The sequence below is a fragment of the Oryx dammah genome, unplaced genomic scaffold (assembly GCF_014754425.2).
Source record: "Oryx dammah isolate SB20612 unplaced genomic scaffold, SCBI_Odam_1.1 HiC_scaffold_16, whole genome shotgun sequence".
In the NCBI taxonomy this organism is placed as follows: Eukaryota; Metazoa; Chordata; class Mammalia; order Artiodactyla; family Bovidae; genus Oryx; species Oryx dammah.
The window spans coordinates 27,212,245-27,239,655 of record NW_024070200.1 but is presented as its reverse complement, the minus strand read 5'-3'; the positions used below and the strand labels follow the sequence as shown (position 1 = coordinate 27,239,655).

At 37.2% G+C, this 27,411-nt stretch overlaps 1 protein-coding gene across 1 annotated transcript in view; it reads left to right on the top strand.

The window, feature by feature from the left end:
- NUBPL (nucleotide binding protein like) overlaps positions 1-27,411 on the top strand; it is a 223,926-nt gene that overhangs the window by 159,049 nt on the left and 37,466 nt on the right. The window contains exons 7-8 of the mRNA XM_040257149.1: positions 2,809-2,902; positions 18,831-18,916. Of these exons, the coding sequence (XP_040113083.1) occupies positions 2,809-2,902; positions 18,831-18,916 (180 nt within the window). The remainder of the gene's footprint in view (positions 1-2,808; positions 2,903-18,830; positions 18,917-27,411) is intronic.

Below are 27,411 nucleotides of genomic sequence, written 5' to 3'. Positions count from 1 at the left end.
TACCCGCTCTCTGAAACTCAGAAATTGAAGACTTTAAAAATGTCTCTTGCTGTTTGATCTGGATATATCCAAATCAGGAACCAAGTAATTCTGTATAGAAAGGGATGCTTGTTTTCTTTGTAGTACTTTTTACTCTTTGTCTTTCTGTTTATCTCCCTGTCTCCCTCACTAAAACTATAGTTGCTTGGCGGCTCGGACTGTTTTTTTCATTGCTGTCTATTCATCACCTGGAACAGTGCCTGGAATCATTTCTCAGTAAATATATGTTGAAAAAATGTGTTAAAACATAAATGAATCTGTCAGACCCAATATCCTACTTTAAGAATATGTGATTTTATGGAAAAGGCTTATTTCACATTATTAAGTTTTAAGAAACAGGATACACAGTATAACTTCCATTTCCTTTTTAAAAATTTTTAAGTATTTGCATGTATGTATTCATTCATTCCTTGAAAGAAAACTTGGGCATCTCCTATGTGTCCATTCTAGATATTTTGAGTCATCTACAGTTTCATGAGAAGATAGATACTGAAACGATAGTAAACAAATGCCATCTTTCCTCTTGCACTTCTCTTCAGCTATGTTGATCTTTCAATTTCTCTCACTAACCTTTTTTGCACAGGTTATATCATTTTGTGTTGAATATCTCTCTCCCTCTGTACTGTAAATTCTGTGAGACTAAGGGACCATGATACTATTCGGTTACTAATTACTTTGCTCAATGCCTGATATATAGTAGATACTCAGTAAACATTTGTTGGTTGAATGAATGAACAACCATATCTAATCTTTAATGAAATTTATGGGAAGTGACTTTCAAGCTGTAGCCTCAAGAATGAGGAGGAATTAGCAAGTAAAGAAGACCAGGCAGAAGTATAAAGCTTAAGCTTAGCCTTTATTCTAAAAGCAATAGAGGAGTTTTAAACAAACAAACAAAAAAAAACACTGCACTATCAAATCATTTTTTTCTGTGGTATTAAGAATAGACTGTATGGGCAATGCTGATACAGAGAAATTGGTTGGGAGATTTTGGTGATAAATGAATGTGGTGGTTCATGTTGGGTTCTTGGCCATGCAGAAGGAGAAGTGAATACATTTCAGAGATTTTTTATAAAGCATAATATAAATGGTGAGGGAAAGGGAATAAGTTAAGTATGATCCCAAGTCTTTGCATTAGGCAACTGAGAGGACCCTGTGGCCTTTTGCTGAAACTGGGGATTCATAAGGAAGAACCATTTGAGGAGAAAAGAGCTTGAAGTACCTTTGGTAGTGGTGGTGATTTAGTCACTAAGTTGTGTCTGACTCATGGGACCCCATGGACTGTTGCCTGCCATGTTCCTCTGTCCATGGGATTTCCCAGGCAAGAATACTGGATTGGGTTGCCATTTCCTTCTCCAGGGGACCTTCCTGAGCCAAGGATCAAAGCAAGGTCTCCTGCATTGCAGACAGACTCTTTAAAAACCGACTGAACCACTAGGGAAGCTCTGAAGTATCCTTGATACCTATCTAATTGAGGCTGAGCATTTTTCTAGGTATCAGTTCAGTTCAGTCGCTCAGTCGTGTCCAACTCTGCAACCCCATGAATCACAGAACGCCAGGCCTCCCTGTCTATCACTAACTCCCGGAGTTTACCCAAACTCATGTCCATCGAGTCGGTGATGCCATCCAGCCATCTCATCCTCTGTCATCCCCTTCTCCTCCTGCCCCCAACCCCTCCCAGCATCAGGGTCTTTTCCAATGAGTCAGCTCTTCGCATGAGATGGTCAAAGTATTGGAATTTCAGCTTCAGCATCAGTACTTCCAATGAACACCCAGGACTGATCCCCTTTAGGATGGACTGGTTGGATCTCCTTGTAATCCAAGGGACTCTCAAGAGTCTTCTCCAACACCACAGTTCAAAAGCATCAATTCTTCAGCGCTCAGCTTTCTTCACTGTCCAACTCTCACATCCAAAATGACCACTGGAAAAACCATAGCCTTGACTAGACGGACCTTTGTTGGCAAAGTAATGTCTCTGCTTTTCAATATACTGTCTAGGTTGGTCATAACTTTCCTTCCAAGGAGTAATCGTCTTTTCATTTCATGGCTGCAATCACCATCTGCAGTGATTTTGGAGCCTCCCAAAATAAAGTCTGACACTGTTTCCACTGTTTCCCCATCTATTTCCTATGAAGTGGTGGGACCAGATTCCATATAGATACTTAGAAAAATGCCTGAAAAGAAATAATCAAATGTTAATAGTTTGTAAATCTACTTATATTTATAAATTTTTCTTTTTTTCTTAATTTATTATTTTAATTGGAGGTTCATTACTTTACAATATTATATTTATAAAATTTTCTTATCAAGTTTCAGTTTTCCTTTTAGTGTACTTTATGAAGGAAAAATAATAAACATTAAAAATTATAGTAGGATCTGCTACAGGAAACACTACTAAAAACTCAAAGGACAAAAAAGCTAAGACCTCCTTAGGTAAAATTAGGGCTGTTCTCAGTGAAAGTAGATTATTGGTCCTGAAGTACATTGTGCAGTGGGATCATCATTATGGTATGTGTGTGTTTTGTGGGATCATCTGAAAATTTAACCCGATTAGTCAGAGAAGGTCTGCTAGGAGCAAAGATGGTTTCTTATACAGTCATGGTTTTTTGTACATCCATATCAGTCCTCATCATAGTCCCTGGCATTTAGTAAATCGCTCAAGTGAAAGCTATTGTTTTAGATTTGTTATTAATTCATTTTTTTTGTTTACATCACTATTCACCGCATTTGTTTTTACAGTGATATTATTTGTGTCATCTTGGTTTTTAGGTAGATTGGGGTCAGCTGGATTATCTGGTTGTTGACATGCCACCAGGAACTGGAGACGTGCAGTTATCAGTCTCACAGAATATTCCCATTTCAGGTAACGCTTACAGTTAAATGGAATTTGTGATGTCCTTGATGTTTTGTTATTGTCATACAGTAAAACAAACTCTATGACAGGCAAACATTTTTATGTCTTAAAAACATTATCATTTATCAATTTACCTTTAGAGATCAGATTCATGAACAAAAGTTGCAAAGAACTGCCAGAATAAGCATGTTTACAAAAATATAAAGAAAGACACTTTGAAAAGGTAGTGATGTAAGTCTATGTTTTAGAAAAGAAGTGGTGCTTAAGTATTATTTAGTTAAAACCTGGCTGTTTGGTTCACCAGTCATTCAGCACTTACAGCATAGTGCCTGATTATGTGGCAGGCACTCAGTAATGTTTATTGACTAAATATTGAATAAGAATAAATACTGGGAAAATTTGGCTTTTTAATAAATACAACTATGGGAACTTTTTATATCCTGCCAATTAGTTAATGTTAAAGTTGAGAGCAATAAACATGTTAGTTTACATCAAATACAAAATATACAACACTTTAGTATGGTAGTAGATATCTTTTTATGCAATGGAATTTAAATATTAGTATTAGCTTTTATATTGAATCTGTTTCTAAGGGTTTTCCTAGATTCCAATGCAGAAATAGTTGTAAATCTCTCTATAAATCTCTCTTATATACATATAAGGACTTTGAGGAAAATAATGGAATTTAAAAATGTCTTTTCAAATCCGTTATTTGTTGGTAATAACCAGGAGCTATCATGGATAGTCACCAAAAACTTTAGAAACGAGGTATTTGATAATATATATACATTATTTGAAAATATCATTATGATATTATCAATAATTATGACTACTTTTGATATTTTAAATAGATTTATAACCTTTCTGGAGCCTGAGGCTTCTACTTTGTTGGGGCAAATTATAATGCATGAGATGGGAGTAAAGTGCAGTAAAACAGGAAAGTAATTTGTCCTTTCTGTAGTCAGAGTTCTAAATAGTCTATATTTTTTTCTTTTTAAAGTAGTTTTGGGACTTTTATTTTTTAAATACCAAGAGTGATCGCTAAATGTTTGTTGAATAAGTTGTACTCCTTGAACTTTGAAATGCCTGTTGCAAGATTCCAAAACTCTTATTTATGTGGATAATCTTGATAAAGTTGGGCTAAATTATTATTTATTCCCTGAGTTGTGAGTTGGTACCTTGAAAAAGTTTAATTTACTTCAACAGATAAACTGATGTCCCTAAGCAATTTTCCTTTGTTTATTCAGATAATAGCCCCTCTCTCTGGACAGGATTTATGATTATATCACTCTGTTTAATTTGTGCTTATACTCTAAAACAAACAATGTGTAGATTGGGGTTAAGATTTACTTCTCCTTTGAGGATGTCTTTCTAATATCCTAGAGTTTAACTAGTATCTCTATTTCTTACCTTTGATGAAGAGTCTACCCTCTAATAGGTAATTAATGTTAGATAAGAATAAAAAGCAGTATTTTTAGAATTTTGGTCAAATGTGCATGACGGTTCAGTAGCATTGTGTACATTCACACTGCTGTGCAGCCATCACCACCATCCATCTCCAGAGCTTTCTCATCTTCCCAAACTGAAACTCTTTACCCATTAAACAATAACTCTGAATTCCCTCCTACCCCTAGCCCCTGGTAAGCACCATTCAGAAACAGTATTTTTTACAATAAGATGAGAGAATGATTCTAGAATGAGGAAAACATATTTATAAGATTGCATTAAACATAAACCTAACATTGATTTTATAACTTATTAATAAATTTTAATTATTTTTTAAAATGAAGAAACTGTTTACTTCTTAATTTTGTTGTCATTCTTAAAATCTGCCTTGGGGAAAAACTCATCAACTCAGTTTGTGCTGTACTCCATAGTAGGTAGCTGCTGCTGCTGTTGCTACTGCTTCTTCTTAAAGTTTTTTTTTTTTTCATTTATCTTTTATGCCTTTTTATTGAAGTATAGTTGAGGTTACAAAGCAACAAATACTATCTATATGAAGGTAGGTGCTTAGCACTGTACAGGATCCAGGGATGGCTAAATCAAGTCTTTCCCCTAGACAAGTGTTCCAAACCTTTTTTTGATTTTTGGACCTTTTTTTGATACTTTGATGTATAAATGTAAATGTATTTGTACCTTCAGAAACACAATTTTTATGTATAATTTTAGAAAGTTCACTGTCCTCAGGTTAAAAGTCCCATCTGAATTCTTGTACACTGTTGATGGGAATGTAAATTGGTACAGCCACTGGGGAAGGCAGTAGGGAGGTTTCTCAAAAAACTGAAAATAGAACTACCATATAACTCAGCAGTTCCATTCCTGGATACATATCTGAGAGAAATGGAAACACTAATTCAAAAAAACAAACACACCCCAATGTTCATAGCAACATTATTTACAATAGCCAAGATATGGAAGCAACATAAATGTCTATCAATAGATGAATGGATAAAGAAGATGTAGTGAGTATGTATATATATCTATGTATACATATGTGTACACACATACACACAATGGAATACTACTCAGCTGTAAAAAAAAAAAACACAATGAAAACTTGCCATTTCCAACAACATGGATGGGCTTGGAGAGTATTGTGCTAAGTGAGAGAAGTCAGACAGAGAAAGACAAATACTGTACAATGTCAGTTTTATGTGGAATCCCCAAAATGCAACAAACTAGTGTATATAACAAAAAGAAACAGACTTACAGATATAGAGAAAAAATTAGTAGTTACTAGTTGAGGGAGGGAAGTGGAGAGAGGCAGTATGCTGCTGCTGCTGCTGCTGCTAAGTCACTTCAGTCGTGTCCGCCTCTGTGCGACCCCATAGACGACAGCCCACCAGGCTCCCCCGTCCCTGGGATTTTCCAGGCAAGAACACTGGAGTGAGTTGCCATTTCCTTCTCCAGTGCATGAAAGTGAAAAGTGAAAGTGAAGTCGCTCAGTCGTGTCTGACTCTTCACGACACCATGGAGTGCAGCCTATAGGGGTAGGGAATAAGAGATACAAACTATTATGTATAATATAAGCTACAAGGATATTATATTTTATAATACCTATAAATGGAACATAAAGTTTAAAAATTGTGACTCACTATATTGCACACCGACTTCCCTGGTGGCTCAGATGGTAAAGCGTCTGTCTACAATGTGGGAGACCCAGGTTTGATCCCTGGGTTGGGAAGATCCTCTGGAGAAGGAAATGGCAATCCACTCCAATACTATTGCCTGGAAAATCCCATGGACAGAGGAGCCTGGTAGGCTACAGTCCATGGGGTTGCAAAGAGTTGAACACGACTGAGCAACTTCACTTACTTATATTGCACACCTGTGTATATTATTGTATATCACTCATACTTGAAAACTAGAAGTCCCAGTCTTAGGAGATAGAGCAAAGGGAAGGGCAAGGAGAGGGAGTGGCAGGTAAGAAAAGAAACATGGATAGCTAAAATGTGGAGTATGAAGAAGTACTCTGAGAGATATGAACCCTATGATATAGAGGAATGGCAACCCACTCCAGTATGCTAACATTTCTAATGAAATACTAAAACTGAGCCAGTTCCCAGGATTTAGAGGGAAGGGCACCAACCAAAGACTTTCTGGCCTGGCGCTGAATCAGGCTTTCATCAATTCATATAATCTGGAAGAGCCTGACAGAATCATGTCTGCCTTTCTAGACCTACCTGAATTATTTTTCTCTAATTATGAACCTCATTTTCCTTTTTTCTTAGAACTCTTTTAGGATACTCTGTGTCCTACTTATTCTTATGTCCCATATCCCACAAACCACAGAAGCTTTTTCAACTCTCATTTGAGCCCCACTGTGATTCGACTTCCTTTTCTTTCCCACTGAACTCCTTCGTATAAGCTGGGATTGCTCCTCCTAAACCTTATATACCCACTGCCCTTCTTTCCTACCTTTACTTTCTCTAATATAAGACACAGTTGACCCTCACTTAGAATGTCTTCCTTCCCCATTCACTGGGTACCCTGGTCCTGCTTACTCTTTATTCTGATGGCTACTACTTGCCATTTTCCCCCAGTCTCCCAGTTAGGAACCCTTTCTCCCTCTTTGGAATTCACATAGCATTTTATTTGAACCATTTCTATAGCACTTCTTATGTTCTCTGTTCAAAACTTACATAACTATGTTATCTTCTCTACCAGACTGTTACACCCTCGAGAGTAAAGCCTCTGCTTCATTCATCTTTGTGTTTTCACAGTGCCGAAATGAGTGCCTTCCTGTAATCACTCAGGAAATGTTGATCAGTGAATGAGTGTTATATCTGTGTTGGTATTATCTTACCAACTAGGCAGTAAGCTGCTTGAATGCAATGATTTTTTTCCCCATTTATTGTAGTATTTCTTAGAGTACCTTGGGCAATGGCTTATGCAATTAATATTGATTGAATAAATGACAAAGTTAGTTGACTAGTTGTCACTGTTTATGCACCCCCTTATCTAACTCATTCCTGTGATCTCTCCTAACCCAGCTCCTTTTACCTGGGAGCTCTTTTCTGTGTATCAGTTAAAGCATTACCTTTAAAAACATCAGTCAGTCAGTTCAGTTGCTCAGTCATGTCCGACTCTTTGCAATCCCATGGACTGCAGCACGCCAGGCTTCCCTGAACATCACCAACTCCCAGAGCTTGTGCAGACTCATGTCCATCGAGTCAGTGATGCCATCCAACCATCTCATCCTCTGTTGTCCCTTTCTCCTCCTGCCTTCAATCTTTCCCAGCATCAGAGTCTTTTCCAATGAGTCAGTTCTTTGCATCAGGTGGCCAAAATATTGAAGTTTCAGCTTCAGAATCAGCCCTTCCAATGAATATTTAGAACTGATTTCCTTTAGGATGGACTGGTTTGATCTCTTGGCAGTCTAAGTGACTCTCAAGAATCTTCTCCAATACCACAGTTCGATAGCAACATAGATTTTATTTAATTCTTCCTTTGAGCAAAAAATATTTTCATTTTAGGGATTTCTTTATGCTATCTTTTTTCTTGTGTTATGTATAACATACTTGTGGTTAGTTGATACCTTTTGATACTAACTTTTCTTTGGTGTCTGGGATAACAGTATGCATGTGGGCACTTGTTATTTGGTTACATGCAGGCTCTGTATTATGGGCTTCCCAAGTGTCTCAGGGGTAAAGAATCAGGTAAACCTGTAATGCAGGAGATGCAGGTTTGATTCCTGGGTGGGGAAGATCTCCTGGAGAAGGAAATAGCAACCCACTCCAGTATTCTTGCTTGGGAAATCCAATGGACAAGGGGTTACAAAAGAGTGGACCAACTTAGTGACTAAACAACAATAACAACAACAAGCTCTGTGTTAAATTACTGATGAGAGTCTCTAGTGCTACTCCATTGTAAGATAATAAGAAATTCTTATTTACTTGCAGGGATATTTGGCAAGGGACTAAATATCTGATTATCCTTATGTGTGGAATACTGGCCTACCCCATAGACTTAGAAGGAGCAAATGAGATAATGAACATAAAAGCTCTATATAAATGTATAGTCATTTTTAGAAACTACTTGAACGCTTTAGAAGAGTTTTTTTGAGGGGGTGTGAAATGTTGTGAATTAGGAATCTTTATATGAACTTTGCACTTCTCCAAGCCATGTTGAGAATGAAATTGTGTTTTATGCTTATAAAGAGACATCATTTTGCAAAATTTATGGAGACAGACCTGTACAAGTAAAAGATCTTCTTTCTGAGTGCTAATTAGCAAGTCTTTTTATGTGTTCCATTTTGTTCCGTAGGATAGATGACAAGCTCATTATAAGAGGAAACTTTAAAGAAACAAATGCTCCTCTTATTTGGTAAAAGTGTTGTGTAGCAAAAATAGTGATAAATGTGTTGACAGCAGTATTAGTAGCTAATGATTTAAATTTGAGCTTTCGTGGACTACTGAATCATTATATTCGGCAAATATCTAGTAGTTGTAGTAATTTCTAGAGGGAAAGAGACAGAATAGAGGGTGAGAAACAATCAATTATAGTCCTTGCATTTGCTCTTGTCTTGTTGAACCTGTCAAAAGGAGAAGCCAGAGTTATCAGTGATGATATTGTTGTGTTATTTTTTTTAATTTTTTTTTTTTTTGGTTGCACAGTTTGGTGAGTTTTTGCTTGCTGTTTGTTTTGTTGTAAATTAGTTGGTGCCATATATTGAGTTGGGTATATTCCAGTGTTGACTTGTAGTGTTTTTTTTTTTAATTCATAGTGATGTACTCTTGGGAATTATCGAACACTTAACTGCTCTTCCATAATGGAAGAGGATTAATATTTCTTTGAGAAACATTATAAGTTCCTTGAAAGTTTGAAAATATAGGTACCATGTTACTATTTGAATTCTAATAGATGTTGCCTAAAATATTTTTCTTCCTTTGTTAGATGACTTTAACTCTTGGCATTAAGTGAAGAATTTATGCCTCTCATGAAATCTGTGAAACATATTTTTATTTTTTGAGAGACTAGAGAGTTTTAGTGAGTGATTCATACTAAGGTGCTATATTAGTCAGGGTCCTAGCTGGAAAGAGGTGACACAGTTTAAAAAGAATTACCAGAGTGAGTTTAATGAAGGGATTAGTTACTGAGGTGTGGGCAATATCAGGAAACCAACAAGGCATGGAGAAATACCCAGAGGCTAGTGACAGTCAAGGAATTTTTACTGACTGTCTGCCTGAAGGAGCAGAGTGAACCATGTTAGTGCGGCCTGGCGACTGCTGAAGTCATGGTAGAGGGGCTGATTGTTGGGAGCTCTGATCACAGAGGAATGCAAGCAAGGGTAGAACTTCTGCAAGACAGAGAGGAAGCAGTGTGTGTGGTACCCACAGGGCTCCCGAACCTTTTCCTCCTCTCACAGCTTTGTATCCTGGGTACCTGCTATGGCAGATCCCTACTGAAAGCCAGAGGATAAGGAAATTCAGGCGACAGAATTCACGCAGGTCAGCTGCCTGGGTTGATCAGGACAGAGAATGAAGCAGAGCTCAGGAAAGATGGAGGGGAAGTAAGTGGAGCACAGCAAGTGGAAAATAATCAAAACAGCTTTTTTTTTTCTTCCTGGTTGTCATTGTAACTGTGAATTAGTGACTTGTGACTGAGGAGGTACAAAGATTCCTGCCTTCTGAAAGTTTGAAGCTAATACAGATTTCAGTACAGTTAAATTAGTGAAAATTCATGCTATCAGAAGGCAAAGTTTTACTGTCGTCAAATTAATGAACAGAATATTTATATTGGAGATAAACTGTGATGTTAAGTATATCTTGTTGCAGTGGGGAGTAATGGATAGAAGGGCTTACTTTGATAGGATAGAGCTATGAAAAAAAAATTCTCCTTCACTTTATTAAGTAAAAATAGATGCAGGAATAAAACTTCTGGCAATGATTCTTAAAACGGAAGGGACAAAGACTGAACACTTGTGAGGGGAGTACATGATCCCTGCTTGGTCTTCTTTCTTTTACTTCCAAGGAAAGGCATAGAGAACTGCCAGGTGGTCCTAATGTGGGTACTGTCTTCATTACTTTCCCACAAGGAGGGAGAAGCTGCTGCGTGTGGCAGAGTAGGCAGCTAGACAATATGCTAAATACCCATGGACTCAAGAGAAGCTGCACTAGCAGACTGGCATTGCAGTATGGAAATGAGGTTATGCCCTTTCTTCCTGTCTGGAGCCCTTCCTGTCTGGACACTACAGATAGAAGGAAAGCCAGAGGCCTTTCTGCCTCTTATTCACTTAAATGAGATGGGAATTTTAAATTAAGCCACCTTAATAGTTCAGTCATCATTTAAAGTGAAAGGCATTTATTGCTTGTGAAAGGCAGTGGGCTTTTTGCCACATTAACTGAACTCCTATTCACTCATCATAGATGCTAGTCCAAGCCCACACTTGTATTTTTCCCACCACCAGCTTGGGCTATTCAGTTATCTCTTTTACAGTAATACTCTTTGACTGCCCGTTTTAACAGTAGTGTGTGTGTGTGTGTGTGTGTGTATAAAATTTTATTTATGTGTTTATTTGTGGCTGTCCTGTGTCTTTGTTGCCTTGCAGGCTTTTCTCTAGTTGTGGCAAGTGGAGTCTATTCTCTAGTTGTGACGTTCAGGTTTCTCATTGCAGTGGCTTCTCTCGTTGCAGAACATGGGCTCTAGGGCAGGCAAGGGGCTTCAGTAGTTGTGACTCCTGGATTCTAGAGTGCAGGCTCGATAGCTGTGGCCCATGGGTTTTGTTGCTTCACAACCTGTGGGATCTTCCTGGATCAGGGATTGTACCTGTGTCTCCTGTATTGGCAGGGGAATTCTTTATCACTGAGTCACTGGAGAAGCCCAAAAGTAGTTTTTATAACATGAAAGGATCGGAAACATATTGTTGCCTTCATTAAGTAAATTACCATGGGCCATATTTGGCTGCTTTGGATTTTAGTGCTATTTTTCCCCTACATTGTACAATTTGTAATTACCTCAAACTGTAAAGCTTAAAGTGTGCTTATACCTGATAGGTGACAGACTTAGGTCATAGATTTTCCTAGTATTCAGAGATAGTAAATCTTCATTATGTTTTTGGTTTGTAGTATGAAACTAAAGGAGACAGTCAGTTTTGGATTTCTCCCCTGGTGTATTTCCATGAAAATGTTGGGCAGGGTTATAATTAATGGATATTTGGCAAATAATCACGTGATGTAGAAGAGAATTACTGTTTTATCCATCAAATTATAAAAATTCTTTCCAAAATAATTTTTTTGTTTTTGTTAGGCAAATTGTAGCCAAGGATTAAAGATCAGGAATTGTATTCCAGTATTTTATCTTTGAGGATTCTCCTGGCAGTCAGTCTGAAACTTCAGTCTTTGTTAGTTTGGGAATCAAATTATAAAGCAAATATAATGCTATTGGTTAGTGAACAATAATGTTTCCAATTAAATTTAAGAAGCAGGGCCCCTGTATTTGTGTCAACATATATTATAGGTAGAAGTTATAGTGTGTCAGTTAACAATTTAAGGAAATAGCCTAAGAATTAACAACTTTTAAACTATGACATGGAAAGACTCAGGATTTGAAAAACTTCCCCAAATGATTCTTATGTAGATTTCAGAATCATTCTGTCTAGAGCAACTTATCTGATAATTCCTTGATTTATCTAGCCTGTGTTTTGATGGGACCCTTCTGATATCGCTCATTCAGTTTTGTGTTTGAAGAATTTCTAGGTACTTTGTTCATCATATGCCTGACAGCTAAAATTCCTTAGTATCTTAAAGTTCATTGAATAGTTAATGGCCAATGGATAGTCAGATTCATATTAAAAACTACTTTTAAATCTATTAAACATTTATGTGTAGAAAAAGGATGAGACTCCCAATCTATCATTTAAAAATTTTTGCACTTTGTCTTAGATGTTAAAGATTTGATCAGAGTGTTGTGTAGCTCTGAAGAATGTCTTCATATCTTAAGTATGATTTGAAAATGGAGCAAAGCTTTTCCATGAAAAATGTCAGTCTTTCTTTTGTGAAATACACCTGGTTAAATACGGTTAAGGTAATGAGGGTATAGCAGTTCTCTTCTTTGGGGTTCATGTTAGAGAAAGAATGTTTTCAGAAAGGAATGTGTATCATTATGAACAAGACAGCCCTTGGTGGTGGCTCACTGAGAGCATGGGCAGCTTGAGCTTTATGTGCATCTAACAGAGTTTGAAAGGGCTTCCCTGGTGGCTCAGAGGTTAAAGCATCTGCCTCCAATGCGGGAGACCCAGGTTCGATCCCTGGGTGGTCGGGAAGATCCCTTGGAGAAGGAAATGGCAATCCACTCCAGTATTCTTGCCTGGAGAATCCCATCGACAGAGAAGCCTAGTAGGTTACAGTCCACGGGGTCGCAAAGAGTCGGACACGACTGAGTCACTTCACCTTCAACAGAGTTTGAAATCCAAAATATTTAATCTTAAGAGTCCAGCATGAACAGACGCTTATAGAAGAACATTGCAGAGACATTTGTTTAAAACAAGCAGGCTTCTCTAGGTGTTTACTGATCAGCGTAAAGATGGACTCAAGACTCGAGGATTTAATCTTTATTGATAATATCAGAACTGAGGGAGAGAATGAGAATGAGAGAGAGAGCGAGCATGTGAATAGAATATGAGAGAACTGTATGGTTCTAGCCCAAGCTCGTTTGAATCTCCAGAAACTTCTCTTGTCCTCAGTGGTTCACAGTGAACGCAGTCTCAATCCCTAGTGAGTTCATCATTAGGGTGAGGTGATTGGAAGCCTGTTGCCTTTGACTCCATTATTGAAGAGCTAATCTCTCTTTCTAAATAGCAGATGTGTGTCCAGATTCCTTTAACAAACTTGAATTCTTAATTAAAAGTGCACATGCTCTCTCTCACCAATGACTTTGAAATACTGTGATTTCCACTAATTATTGTTTTATAATGCTTTTTGGCAGCAATTGGCATAATTTTCTGTGACAAAATTCATTTCTAAAGTGAGCAACATAATGATTGGTCTTTAAATTAGTAAAACATATACCCTTTGTGACTATACCAATTGTCTCCTCTGTTGGAATGGAGTATAGACTCCAAGACAGTGACTCATGAAAGAATTATGTATATTCTCTGTTGAAACACAGTCTGGGGGTACATTTAAGGTGAATTTGCCTTTTTAATTTTGTTTTACTTAATCTGCTGCTAATGTTAGTGGAAATTTATTGATATTACAGGGAATAATGTTTATAATTCAGGAAGTTTGGGAGTTACAGAGAAGAATGGCAAGGGAGAGCTAAAAAATACTGAAGCAAATCTCCTTTATAGTCAATAAACAATTATGTTTATGCTAAGCTAGCAGAAAATGATTATTTTGCTACAAGTATCTTTAAATAAATCAAGGAGCATCAGCAGCATTAAATATTAGAACACTGTGAACATTAAGAATAGCTGTTAATTTCTTCTTTTAAGTGTTGGTTGACTTTACATTGATGTGCTAAAGAATTATATAGAATTATTCATCCAGGTATACTTAAGGGCGGTTTTTGTTGTATATTTTTATTAGGTTCCAACACTGAAGTTCTCAATCAAGCATGGTTGTTCGATACAATTTATGCCTTGGAGACTTAGAATACCATAGTTGAGTAATTCCACACTGGTATAATTATGATCAGCCTAACATCTGGAATGATTAGTTTTAAATGCTTCAGTTCAGTTCAGTTCAGTTGCTCAGTCGTGTCTGACTCTTTGCGACCCTATGGACTGCAACACGCCAGGCCTCCCTGTCCATCACCAACTCCTGGAGCTTATTCAAACTCATGTCCATCGAGTCAGTGATGCCATCCAACCATCTCATCCTCTGTCATCCCCTTCTCCTCCCGCCTTCAATCTTCCCCAGCATCAGGGTCTTTTCAAATGAGTCAGTTCTTCGCATCAGGTGGCCAAAGGATTGAAGTTTCAGCTTTAACATCAGTCCTTCCAGTGAATATTCAGGACTGATTGCCTTTAGGATAGACTGGTTGGATCTCCTTGCAGTCCAAGGGACTCTAAAGAGTCTCCTCCAACCGTACAATTCAAAAGCATCAATTCTTCAGCGCTCAGCTTTCTTTATAGTCCAACTCTCACATCCATACATGACTACTGGGACTAACTGCTCTGAACTTGGACCCAAATCTAGATATGCAGTTATAAATGCAGTTTCCTCTCAATACTTAGGAGAATTAGCAGTTAAGACAATACTCTAAATAATTATTTTTCAAGATGTTTACATATTTTCCAGAATCTGATAGACAACTAACCTTTTATAGTAAATCCCAGAGAGTAAAATGCCTTTTACATAGATTACAACTTGGAAAATAACATTTAACCAATATTATTTATTTAGACTTAGACATTTACCCTAGAAAATGGACAGAAAATTCTTCATGGAATTCTTGAGATGGTACTTTATGGTATTCTGTTTTTACCCCTTGAAAATGATTATATTTATTGCAAAGTAAACATTCTCTTTGTTGCTATTAGTATTCCTTGTGGTCAGTAGAGGGAGCACAAGTTTTCTAACAAACCATCACAAAACTGAAGTGACATCATCAGTGATGGTATAGAGGGGAGCAATCTAGGCTAGTTCATATTGGTTCATTTTCCAGGGTCTGTGAGAAAAATTGAAATTTATTAAGTAGAAAGTCAAGAATTGTAGAGATAAACTGTAATATCAGATTTAGAGATCATATTTTAAGTTAAAAGATTAGTAACAAAAACCAACATAATTCCTTTAAAATGGAAAAATATGCATTGTGATATTAATGATTAATTTTACTGGAGATTTTGTTTCTCTTTTGTTTACTTTATTTCTTAATAATTTGTAGAGGTCACTTTAGGGTGTCTCTGGAATAGTACATGTGCGATGCACTAAAATTTGGTACAGCAAAAGAGGTGTAGTGATTTCTGTATGGGTCAGTTATGTTTTTGTATTGTTTAACAAGGGCTAGACATTTTTTTCTCAAAATTGCATCCTGAAGACTGATTGCATTGCAATTAGTCAATAGTTAAGAACATATATTTAAGGGGAAAAAAATCTTACACCAAAAACTCTTAATGAATATAGCTGGTAGTTCCAGTGGAATGTTTACGTGTGTTATGAGCATTTTATGGAACATGGAAGATGATCGTTGTCTGTCCTTGTCAGAAATTTATGATGATCTATGAGTGGTACTGTTTAAATTACAAACAAACTCAGGCATCATGGATGCTTATTTGTGATACCATGTTAGCGTTAAGTAAAAGAAAACCAAGACACTTTAATCCCTCTTTCTAGGGTCTTATAGCTATCACTAAGCAGTTTTGTAACAGTTTTGTTATTTTTTAAAAAGTGAAATAGCTCTTTAAATAAGACCAGTGGAAATAGGTTCATTTTATAGAGAAGTTAATTGAGAGGTATTGAGATTTAATGAGCATTAGCATAGTCAACAAAACCAGAATTCAGAGCTTTTGACTCCTGGTTCAAGGAGTTACAAAGAGTTCTTAGAGCTGTAGTCTAGGATAATTCGAAAACATAGGACAATTATTTAAATCCCTGATCCTTTATTAAGTGCCTGTTTTGTGTACAGCATCGTTATTTTGTTTGATTAAAAATTGAGAAAAATAACCATCTGTGAAACTATATTGTGTAGTAGTAATACAAACAGTGGATGCAGTGTGTTTCAACCAAAAAATGTTTATATTATCTTAAAGATAAAGGTACTTTTTAAGGCTAATAGAAAACCCCTCTGTACTAATTTATTGTTATGAGAGAATTGGGAAGAAATAACCAGGGGGTGGGGGGCATTGTTTACAGGTGAAGAGAATGGCTCTGAGATTGAAGGACTATAATTCTTAGAGGAGGTGGTATTTCACATTTGCTTAAATAGGATTACTGAGGCAGTCAGGTTGAACTGAAAACTACAGTTAAGAGGGAATGCAAAATTGCGTGATCAGAGAGCTGGCTGAGACCTTGAAGACTGTCTGCCCTTGCATTAATTTTATGGCTAAGGAAACTGAGACCTGGAGTGACTCTGAGTTATTTGCCCAAGGCTAGTCACACAGGTAGATGGGGGCAGAACTGGAATTAATTTTCCTCCAAATGCCTGAATATGATAACAGAACCGGAAAGGTGGCAAATTATGGAAATACACTGGATGTGCAGAGTTGAGTATACTTTTGCACAACAGTTACTTCCATCAGTCTTTAAAAGAGGAAAAAGAGAAATGTTGGTTTGTTTCGGGTTTCTTGGGAAGAGTAGAATATTTCTATTCAAAATAGAAGAATGTAGTGATCCATGGAACAGTTCAAAAGGTAGGATGAGCTGCCTGATGGCAAATATGAAAATGACCTTGCCAACAACTTCTAGGACATTTTTACTAATAATAGTAATAAAAATACTAAAAATATAACCAACAGCAACAGCTACCATTTATTGAATGTTTACCTATGGCATCATGTTGAATATCTTATGTACATTACTTCATTAAATTATTGCATCCTGTGACCTAAGAATTACTATGCCATTTTGTAAATTAGAAACTAAATCTCAAAGAGATTAAGTTATTCCCCTTGTCACACTGGTAGTCAGCTATGGAATAAAAATTTGAATTCTCATTGTGTTTGAATTCCAAGCCAGTGTTTCTGAAGCTTGACTAATGAATAAACCCTTCTTCTAAAGGAAAATAGTCTGCTCATGCCCCAAATAGACTTATTTTTATTAGTAGATTACTTAACTAAGCATAAACACAAATTCCTTAAGCTTATAGCTCTTATATAATTTTTTAAAACTACAAAACTTACAAATTCAATTCAAGCAAATGTATAAGGTCAATAAAATTGAAATTAATGACATTAATTTAATATGAAGGATAAAGTTTTGACTGAAATGAAAGTACCAATTGCAAGGTGAATTTGTAGCTCACTGCTGCTGCACAGTTGCTCTGGGTTTAGTGTGCCAGTACTACCACATGCTTTGGGAGAACTTGATTCTGCTGCTACTTTCTGTTCTGTCTTCTTCAAACTGTCCCTTCAGACTCTGTAGTACTCTGTAATAGTATCATTTGCCCTTCACTGGATGCCGTCAGCTTTTTATTGTTCATCCTACTTCTGTTCTCATTGGCTGTGCCAAAGTACTACTGCCAGTTTGGAGGTTTGGAATGCTGGAACGTCATGGCGGTAAATATTTAATTATAAGATTGTGGACATCAGGTGACCTAAAATATGTTCATTTTTTCAGTCTGTCATCTAGAAGAAACCCCCAAGTTTAAGAAATTCATAGTGTCTACAGATCATAACCAGGTCTCTTGTGTTTCTACTTACAGAAAAAAATTGCACTGCACTTTCCCTCAAAACTCAAAACCTATTACTATAACTATACTATATTATAACCTATTACTATAACTCAAAACCATTACTGTGGGATAATAGTGGAGACCCAGGAAAGCCTCCATCTCCATCTACTTTCAGTGCTGCCTTAGTTCAGGCTACCCCTGTTGTGCATCCAAGTTTCTGCCACAACCTCTAGTTTTATCCCCACCAAAGTATTCTCTACAGTATAAACCACAGGAGCGAGTTTTCTGGAATACAGATTTAGAGCTCAGCTGGGTATCACTTCTTTCCGGAAACTTTCCTCTGTTGTTTCTTCTTCTCACTGGTTTCCTCACCCCATTCATGATCACCTTAACCATCCTCTTCTCTAGATTGAATTAGTTATTTTTCCTTTGTTCTTCTTTTATAATTCCTTAACACCCTGCTGCTGCTGCTGCTGCTGCTGCTGCTAAGTCACTTCAGTCGTGTCCGACTCTGTGCGACCCCATAGATGGCAGCCCACCAGACTCCCCCATCCCTGGGATTCTCCAGGCAAGAACACTGGAGTACGTTGCCATTTCCTCTCCAGTGCATGAAAGTGAAAAGTGAAAAAGTGAAGTCGCTCAGTTGTGTCCGACTCTTAGCGACCCCATGAACTGTAGCCCACCAGGCTCCTCCATCCATGGGATTTTCCAGGCAAGAGTACTGGAGTGGGGTGCCATTGCCTTCTCCACCATAACACCCTAGGTCTACCTTTATTATAATCCTTATTAGCATATTGTGTTGAATCCTTAATTTGGGGGTTTCCCCAAGTAGGCTGTTAGGTTCTTGAAAATAAAGCATACCTTGTGCATCTTCTAGGTGGCACATTGTGTGTGTGTGAAAGGGAAGAAGATCCTGATGATACAGCTGTGATCATGAATCACAGGTCAGTTTTAATTTTACAAGTGAGGAGTCAAAAATTGGCAAGAACAAAATAGACATTTCCTTATCTTTCCTATTCATATATGTGAAATTTATACAGATTACCTAAACAGTTAATATAATAGACTCTTTTAGTGTGTAGTCAACATAATTTTGGAAGTAATCTTTCCATAGGGATTAAATAGTAGCATCATTTTGCTACGGTTTCTGTTCTCACTCGGTTAGGTGCTGTCATTGTCTCCACGCCTCAGGACATTGCACTGATGGATGCACACAAGGGAGCTGAGATGTTTCGAAAAGTCCACGTGCCTGTAAGTATTTACACCTTCACTGTTGGAAAAATAAGAAATGCTTCTAACTGGAAAAAGCAGATCATTGAGAAATACAATCCAAAATTTAATTTAGTCCTGGGTGGAAATCTGTATGCGCACCCTACTTCATTTTCTGTTGCTGTTTAGTCGCTAAGTCATGTCCAACTCTTATGTGACCCCATGGGTTGCAGCCGCCAGGCTCCTCTGTCCATAGGCTTTCCCAGGCAAGAATACTGGAGTGAGTTGCCATTTCCTTCTCCAGGGGATTTTCCTGACTCAAGGATTGAACCCGTATCTCCTGCACTGGCAGGCAGATTCTTTACCACTGAGCCACCGGGGTAGCCCATACTTCACTTTAATTGTTACTTTAAAAATACACATATAGGTGGAAACAGGAATGAGCATTATATTAATCAAAGAAAATTATGAAACATGCTTCAGGTATGAGTTTTCTTTTTTCATTATGAGTTTTCTGAACAATTATTCCCTCTCTCAACTATTTGTAGCTGTCACTGACTAAAAAAAAAATAACGAGAATTTTGGGAAATTATTTAGGTAGATGACTTTTTTCCTTCTGTCTTCTACAGTTTAACTCATTTATAGCTCACCATCTTCTTGAAAGTAAGAATTTGCTATACAAAGTGGCAAAAAAAAATATTATAAAAAGGAAAAAGAAAGGACAATTAAAATCAGATGGAGTCAGAGTGAAGTCTGTAAACAACGTGCATGCTATTAAGGGACTTAGATGTGTGCTAGAAGTATGCCATGTATTTTCAGGCAATCACAGGGAGAGAAATATAGGGCCATTATAAGACTGTCCATTTCTGCGAGGTTAACTAAAAGAGCTTGGAGCACTATTTATAATAGCCAGGACATGGAAACAGCCTAAATGTTCACTGACAGATGAAAGGATAAAGAAGAGGAACTATTACTCAACCATCAGAAAAGAATGAAATAGTGCCATTTGCAGTAACATGCATAGACCTAGAGATTATCATACTCAGAAAGCAGAAACAAAGCAACTCAGAAAGAGAAAGATAAATACCATATGATGTTACTCATATGTAGAATCTAAAGCGCTATACAAATCAATTTATTGATAAAACAAAAACAGACTCACAGACATAAAGAACAGACTTGTGGTTACCACGGGGATGAGGGAATAGGGAAGGAAAGGAACAGGAGTTTGGGGTTAGTTGAAGATAACATATATATATATATATCTGAGTCACTTTGTTGTGCAGAAGAAATTAACACAACATTGTAAGTCAACTATACTTCTCTAAATTTTTTTAAAAAGAGCTTGATATTCAAAAGAAGCAGAACTGAGAGGAGAGGCATTACTCTTTCCTAGATCCTCAAGAATATTAATAAAAGAAACCCTGTAGGTAATGAACACATTTTCATCATCTTTGTAACCATAAATAGAGGGTTCTTCCTCCTAGTGTGCCTCATCAAAAGCAAATGGATTTGTGCCAAAGTATGGTTTAGAACAAGTGTTCAGGATGAAGCCAAAATGATGCTTCCATCTCTGTGGCTCCCAATGGCTTTGTTTAATTCTTGGTTAGATTTTAGAGCTTATAAAGCGGAACTTTTTGTTTTTGTTTTCCTTTATGGTTTATGGCAGGGTATTTAATATAGTTCCCTGTGCTGCACAGTAGGACCTTGTAGTTTATCCATTCTATATATAATAGTTAGCATCTGCTAATCCCAGACTCCCAATCCAACTCCGTGACCCCAGCAACCACAAGTCTGTTCTGTTTATGAATCTGTTTCTTTTTCACAGGTAAGTTTATTTGTGTCACATTTTAGATTCCACATATGAGTGACATTATATGGCCTTCATCTCTCTTTCTGGCTTACTTTGCTTAGTGTGATAATCTCTAAGTCCATCCGTGTAGCTACAAATGGCATTATTTCAGTCTTTTTGATGGCCAAGTAACATTGCATTGTATATGTGCATACACACACCGCATCTTTATCCATCCATCTGTTGGTGGACTGGACATTTAGGTCGTTTCCATGCCTTAGCTATTGTAAATAATGCTTCTGTGAACATCGGGGTGCATGTATCTTTTTGATTTAGTTTTGTCTGCATATACGGCTAGGAGTAGGATTGCTGGATTATACAGTAGCTCTGTTTTTTGGTTTCTGAAGAACCTTCTTACTGTTCTCCATAGTGACTGCACCAATTTACATTCCCACCCAACAGTGCAGGAGAGTTCCCTTCTCTCCATGCTCTTGCCAGCATTTGCTATTTGTAGGTTTTTTTAGCAATGGCCTTTCTCTTTGCAGTTTCGATTTGCATTTCTCTAATAATTAGTGATTTGAGTATCATTTGTATGTCTTCTTTGGAGAAATGTCTATTTAGGTCTTTTGCCCGTTTTTTGATTGGTTTTTTTTTTTGTTATTGAATTGTATGAGCTGTTTGTGTATTTTGGAAATTAAGCCCTTATCAGTTGCATCATATGCAAATATTTTCTCCCAGTCCATAGGTTGTCTTTTCATTTTGTTATGGTTTCGTTTGCTGTGCAAAAGCTTATAAAATTGAAGTTTAGCTTGGACAAATTTTAAAGCAATAGTAACCAAATACCTGCTTCAGATAGAAAACTGTCTCGATAAAGCACTTAGTTGAACAATTTTATTTCTTATTATGCCTTCCAAGATAAACTAGATGCAAGTAATGCACCTATCAGATAACTAATAAGAATACTTACATGAGATTTTAAAGTATAAATCAGCAAAAACTTAGATAGTTATCCACCCAAAATTATGAGAACAAGTAATTCATAATCCGTCTTTCTGGCAGGAATTAGATAACTGAGCCGATGCTGTGTTACTGCCACTCCAAGGTCAGGATAATAACCATTCTATCAGCGTATAGGTGAATGCTTAACTTCTAGTTCTGTAAGATGAGTGCAGAGGCAAGTGTCCAGCTCACTCAAAAGGAGCATGAAATCCTTGAGAGAAAAGTTTTTAAAAGAGAGGAAGCCAGAATTTTCTTACGTGGGTGTCACTAAAGGATAAAAGTTGAGCTGTCAACCAGAAAGTATTGTGAGGAAGTACTGGGCAGCATAAGGCTTGTGGGACTAGGGCAGGATTAGTTATGGAAAAAAGGAGATGTTCGTAAAGTGAAAGTGAATGTTGGAATATAAATTTGCGGAGTCAGAGCAGTCCTGGGTCATGACAAGGTACAGGATATGGTTGGTCATGGGTGTGTGGGGCTGAAGAGGAGTGGAAATGAAAGTCTTTGGAATTGCATAATCCCTCCATTATTTTTTTTTGACATTGTCTGTTGTCTTTATTATAGCCCTCATTCTACACCCATTTTAATTATTTGCCTTCTAAACTGCAAAAAATTTGGAAAAGTGGTAGAATGTTGTAGTCAGCTCTTAACCTGCAAAACAAGACAGGTGCTTAGTAATCTTTGCAAGAAAATGAATGAGAACTTCCCAGCAGAGAGCTCTGTAAGCAGTTGGAGGACAGCCATGGTATAGCTGCCTTATGAAGGGAATCCTGGCTTTGAGCAAGATGTGGATTTGATGACCTCTGAGATCCTTCTGGCACTTAAGAGCCTTGCAGTCTGAGTAATGGTAAAGCATTTGAAATTAGAAAGTGTTCCATAAATGCAAAGGAGAAATGTTATGCTTTGTTTATACCACTTTATTTCATTTTTTCCCTGGTTTTTAGTCTTATTCTCTTTTTTCCCCTTTTGAAGTGCATTAGTTACCATGGAAACAGTGATGTCATTGGAATTCATTGGTATGGTCAGAGTTTATTAATGTCTACAAAAATGTTTTGAAATTAATTTAAATAATTTCCTAAAATTCAAGACTCCTTAGGGGAAGGAGAAGAAGAGCTATTAAATTCTCTGTTCTCTGCCCAAAATGATATCAACTTTGCCAAATTCTTGATTATGTCAATATTTGTAGATAGACAGTTTTAAAAAATAATAATTTTTTAATCTTACCACTTTTAATGATGATTATGTACTGTGTCATTCTCATCCATTTTTTTTGCCTTTTATAAGGAAACCCCTTATAAATGTTAAAAAGCAGAAACATTACTTTGCCAACAAAGGTCCATCTAGTCAAGGCTATGATTTTTCCAGTAGTCATGTATGGATGTGAGAATTGAACTTTAAGAAAGCTGAGCACCGAAGAATTGATGCTTTTGAACTATGGTGTTGGAGAAGACTCTCGAGAGTCCCTTGGACTGCAAGGAGATCCAACCAGTCCATCCGAAAGGAAATCAGTCCTGAATGTGCATTGGAAGGACTGAGGTTGAAGCTGAAACTCCAATCCTTTGGCCACCTGATGCGAAGAACTGACTCACTGGAAAAGACCCTGATGCTGGGAGAGATTGAAGGCAGGAGGAGAAGGGGACAACAAAGAATGAGATGGTTGGATGGCATCACCGACTCAATGGACATGAGTTTGAGTAAACTCTGGGAGATGGTGATGGACAGGGAGGCCTGGCATGCTGCAGTCCATGGAGTCGCAGAGTTGGACACGACTGAGCAACTGAACTGACTGATAAGGAAGGCCCAGACACCTCAGTTTAGGGCCCTTCCCCTTCTGTTTGAACTGTAAAGTCACAGGGATTTCACTACCCAGCCCCTTCTTAGGTAATCTCCTTTCCAGATGCTGAAAAGTATATTAAAGTATGTCATTGTTTAGTCGCTTAGTCATGTCTGACTCTGTGCAATCCCATGGGCTATAGCCTGCCAGGCTCCTCTGTCCATGGAATTCTCCAGGCAAGAATACTGAAGTGGGTTGCCATAACCTTCCCCAGGGGATCTTCCTGACCCAGGGATTGAACCCATGTCTCCTGCACTGGCAGGTGGATTCTTCACCCCTGAGCCACCAGGGAAGCACACAGTAAAGTATTTTTCCTCTCTTATTCTTTCTATATATAAAGGGTCAGTTAGTAATTTTAATTCAACAAATACTTATGTTTATTTATTCTACAAATATATATTTACTTACATTGAGTGCCTTCTATAAGCAAATTACTGTGGTAAGCTCAATTGATGATTTTTTAAAAAAAAAGTGAGAATGAAGCCTTTTTCTTCAAGTACCTTATCATCTTGTAGACTAACTCCATTGTGGTGCAGGGGCCCTGAATTCTGAGGGACATGAGAACTCTTTCTTCTCTGGGCTATCAAGGAGAATTTTCATGGGAAAGCCATGTTTGGCATTCTTTTTTTTTTTTTAATGTTCCTGTAATTTTGTACATGCTGGTCCCTGGCCTGAAAAGCCATTTCCAGTTCATATTCATTTTTCAAATTCCTGCTCAGGCATGACATCGTCTAGGAAGCTTTTCCCAACCTACCAGAAAAGGTTAATACTTCTTTCTCTGAACTACTTGAACGTATATCTAGTTTGTCTCTTATTCCATGACAAGTTTACCTATCAGTCCTAACAGAAGAATCTGAGTTCTTAGAGGGCAAGAAACACATCTTAAATATCCTCAGATGTTCCTTCCTACACTGACATTTGACCTGTGATATAATGCCATCCACAATCTGCTGTTCCCAGCTCAAGGCCTCTCTGATTGGCATTCTCTCTGCCCCAGGCAAACGGGTTGTCTTTCACTTCTTTGAGATTTCCATAGTTTCGCTTCTCATGGTCCTCAGCATGCTGTTTTCATATCTCAGAACCCTTACCCTCACTTCTCACTTGGTAGATCCTTTTTATCCTTTGGTGCTTAGATTAAATGGCTTTTTCTCTGGGAGACTTGCTCTGACCCCATTAACGAGGTAAGCTCTTTCTAACGTACGATTCAGTAATGCTCTGCTTCCCCTTTTGGAACCGTTTTCACATTTCGTCAGTATTTTCACATTATAGTGCCATACTGTCAACTCTGTGAGTACAGGGACCACTGACCTCCTATGTGTCCACAATGTATGAAAGTGAAAGAAAGTGAAAATCGCTAATTCGTGTCTGACTCTGCGACCCCATGGACTGTAGCCTGCCAGGCTCCTCTGTCCATGTAATTCTCCAGGCCAGAGTCCTGGAGTGGGTAGCCATTCCCTTCTCCAGGGGATCTTCCCAATCCAGGGATCAAACCCAGGTGTCCCACATTGCAGGGAGATTCTTTACCAGGTGAGCTACCAGGGAAGCCCCCAGAACCTACAGCTGCTCACTAAATTTATACTGAATGAATGAGTGGAGGAGGATTGTTATTAGTTTATCATGAGACTAGGGAAGGGACAGAATTCAGTCTGAAAAAAATGAGGAAATAACTAGTGTTCAGGGTTATTCAGTTTGTCTATAGTTGAAGTAATACATTTGTATGTGTCTTTGCTAGCTAGACTCAGGTTCGGTCAAACCTTAAATACTAGGTTAAAGAATTTGGACATTCTTCTTGAAATGTTTAGAGGCATGCATAATGAATGCTGGATAGGAAACAGACAAAATTAGAATGGAACATAAAAAGAAATTAATCTTGTGGAGGTAAGTAAAATAGCAGCCAGGAGTATGGAGGCAATAAGAAAGCATTAGCAATGGTCAGAGTCATTCACAGTCCAGGTTGTGACCCACCAGTGAGTCAGGAAATCAATACAGTGAGAGGTATAACCAACGTTTTAAAACAGTATTAGGGTAAACTGCTCTTAGGAAAAGAAAGTGTTATTTCATAGGGATATGGTCTCAGTCTTAAACACATATACATGTGTTTTTGTATTAGATCAAGATGTCAAATATTTCTCTTATAAGACAGTTTTAGTAAGTTGCAAAAATATTAGTGTAGGTGATAGGTAGTGAGGGTCTAATTAGAATAATGACAATGAAAATGAATAACATAATTGAAATTTTGAAAGAAGAACAGACAGGCTTAGCAATTGATTACGTAGGGTAGGGTGGTTTGGAAAAAAGTCAGAAATCAAAGGGATTTTGAGAGTTATGCTGCCATTCATAAATGTACCAGGAGCTAGTTTTTTACTCTTAGGATTATGGTGAACTAGAAATAAGAGATTAGATTCTGTCACAAATCCCTATCCTATTCTCTAAAGATTATGATTTAAAAGTGTTTGGCAAGGAAGAGACTGGTGTTGGCCTTTTTAGTACTATTCACATCACATGATATATGTGACTGTCCCTTCTCCTCACTGTACCACATTTTTTAATTTATCTATATAGTTGTAGCTTTTATACACAGATTTTTTTCTAAGTACATAGAGAGCTATATGCTTTAAGTATATCTTTTATGGTTGCAAGTTAAATTACTTTAGAAACTGTATTATAATGTTAAGGCAATAGAGTGCAGCTTATAGAGGCATTTTTACATAGTAGTTTAGAAGAGTGAACTCAGGAGAGTGAATGCTAGAATTCAAATCCCAGATCTGTCACATTTAGCAGTATGACCTGAGCAAGTTACTTAATCTGTGCCTCAGTATTCTCATTCATAATATAGGAATTATAATCTCAGAGGATTGAGGGAAAAAATGAGGGCTTAGTACAGTGCTTGGAACAATCTAAACACTTGATGGCAACATAATGTTATATATTTAATGTTGCTTATTATTCATATCATGAAACATAAATTTATAATTCATAGGTGTTTATGTATTGGCCAAGGTATTTTGACTGGTCTCTTTATTTGCTAATAAGAATGGTAAGAAAATTTTTAAAAATTTAGATGAATAGGGTCTTTGAGATCTCCTTATTTGTTGAGTATTTTTGTTGGGCCTAATTTGTTCTCTTCATATATTATTAAGTTTCTAAAGTTATTTAGAGTCTGAAATTCTGTATTACTTAAACTTTACATTATTTAATGTCAGCTAATTGGTGTCACAGATAGACCTCAAAAGTTATAATGATGCAGATTAGGTAGAATTTTATTTCTTGCTTATATAACAATACTAGTATATGAACAGGTGAGCATGGTGGTTTTTATTCCTCAAAATCTTTTAAGCTTAAAGACCACTGCCATTTTAACATGTGACTTCTAAGGTCACCCTTGGGCCATCCTCATTTGAGCTAGCCAGAAGAGAAAGACAGTACAGACATGTCATGGGAGATTTTTATGGACAAGGCCTAGTTGTGGCACACATACTTCTATACTTCTGTGCCCATTCTCTTAACTAAAGCTTTGTTATGTGACCACAGTCATATTTCTCAAGGAGCCTGAGAAGCACAGGATAGCTGTATGCTAAGTATGACTGATGAGAATGGGTTTTGGTGAGCAGCTAGCTGTCTATGCTGCAGTTGACCTGGCAACAAATATATTAAAGGTTAGTGCTGGGTACTGAACTTTTTTTTCTCCTTTTAATTAATTTTTAAAATTCTATTAATATAACTATTGCAGCCTTGCAAATAGTTAATTATTTTATAAGAGAGAGATTGGAATTTTGCATTCCCTGTGGTTTATTTTTTCTGCTGGCTAAAAGCAAACAAAAAATTAAGAATCCTACTGTGGTATGGAACTTTGTGGTATTTATCTGTAAGGGTTAATGATTATATTGTCTCCTAAGAGAAATTAGATGATCTTAG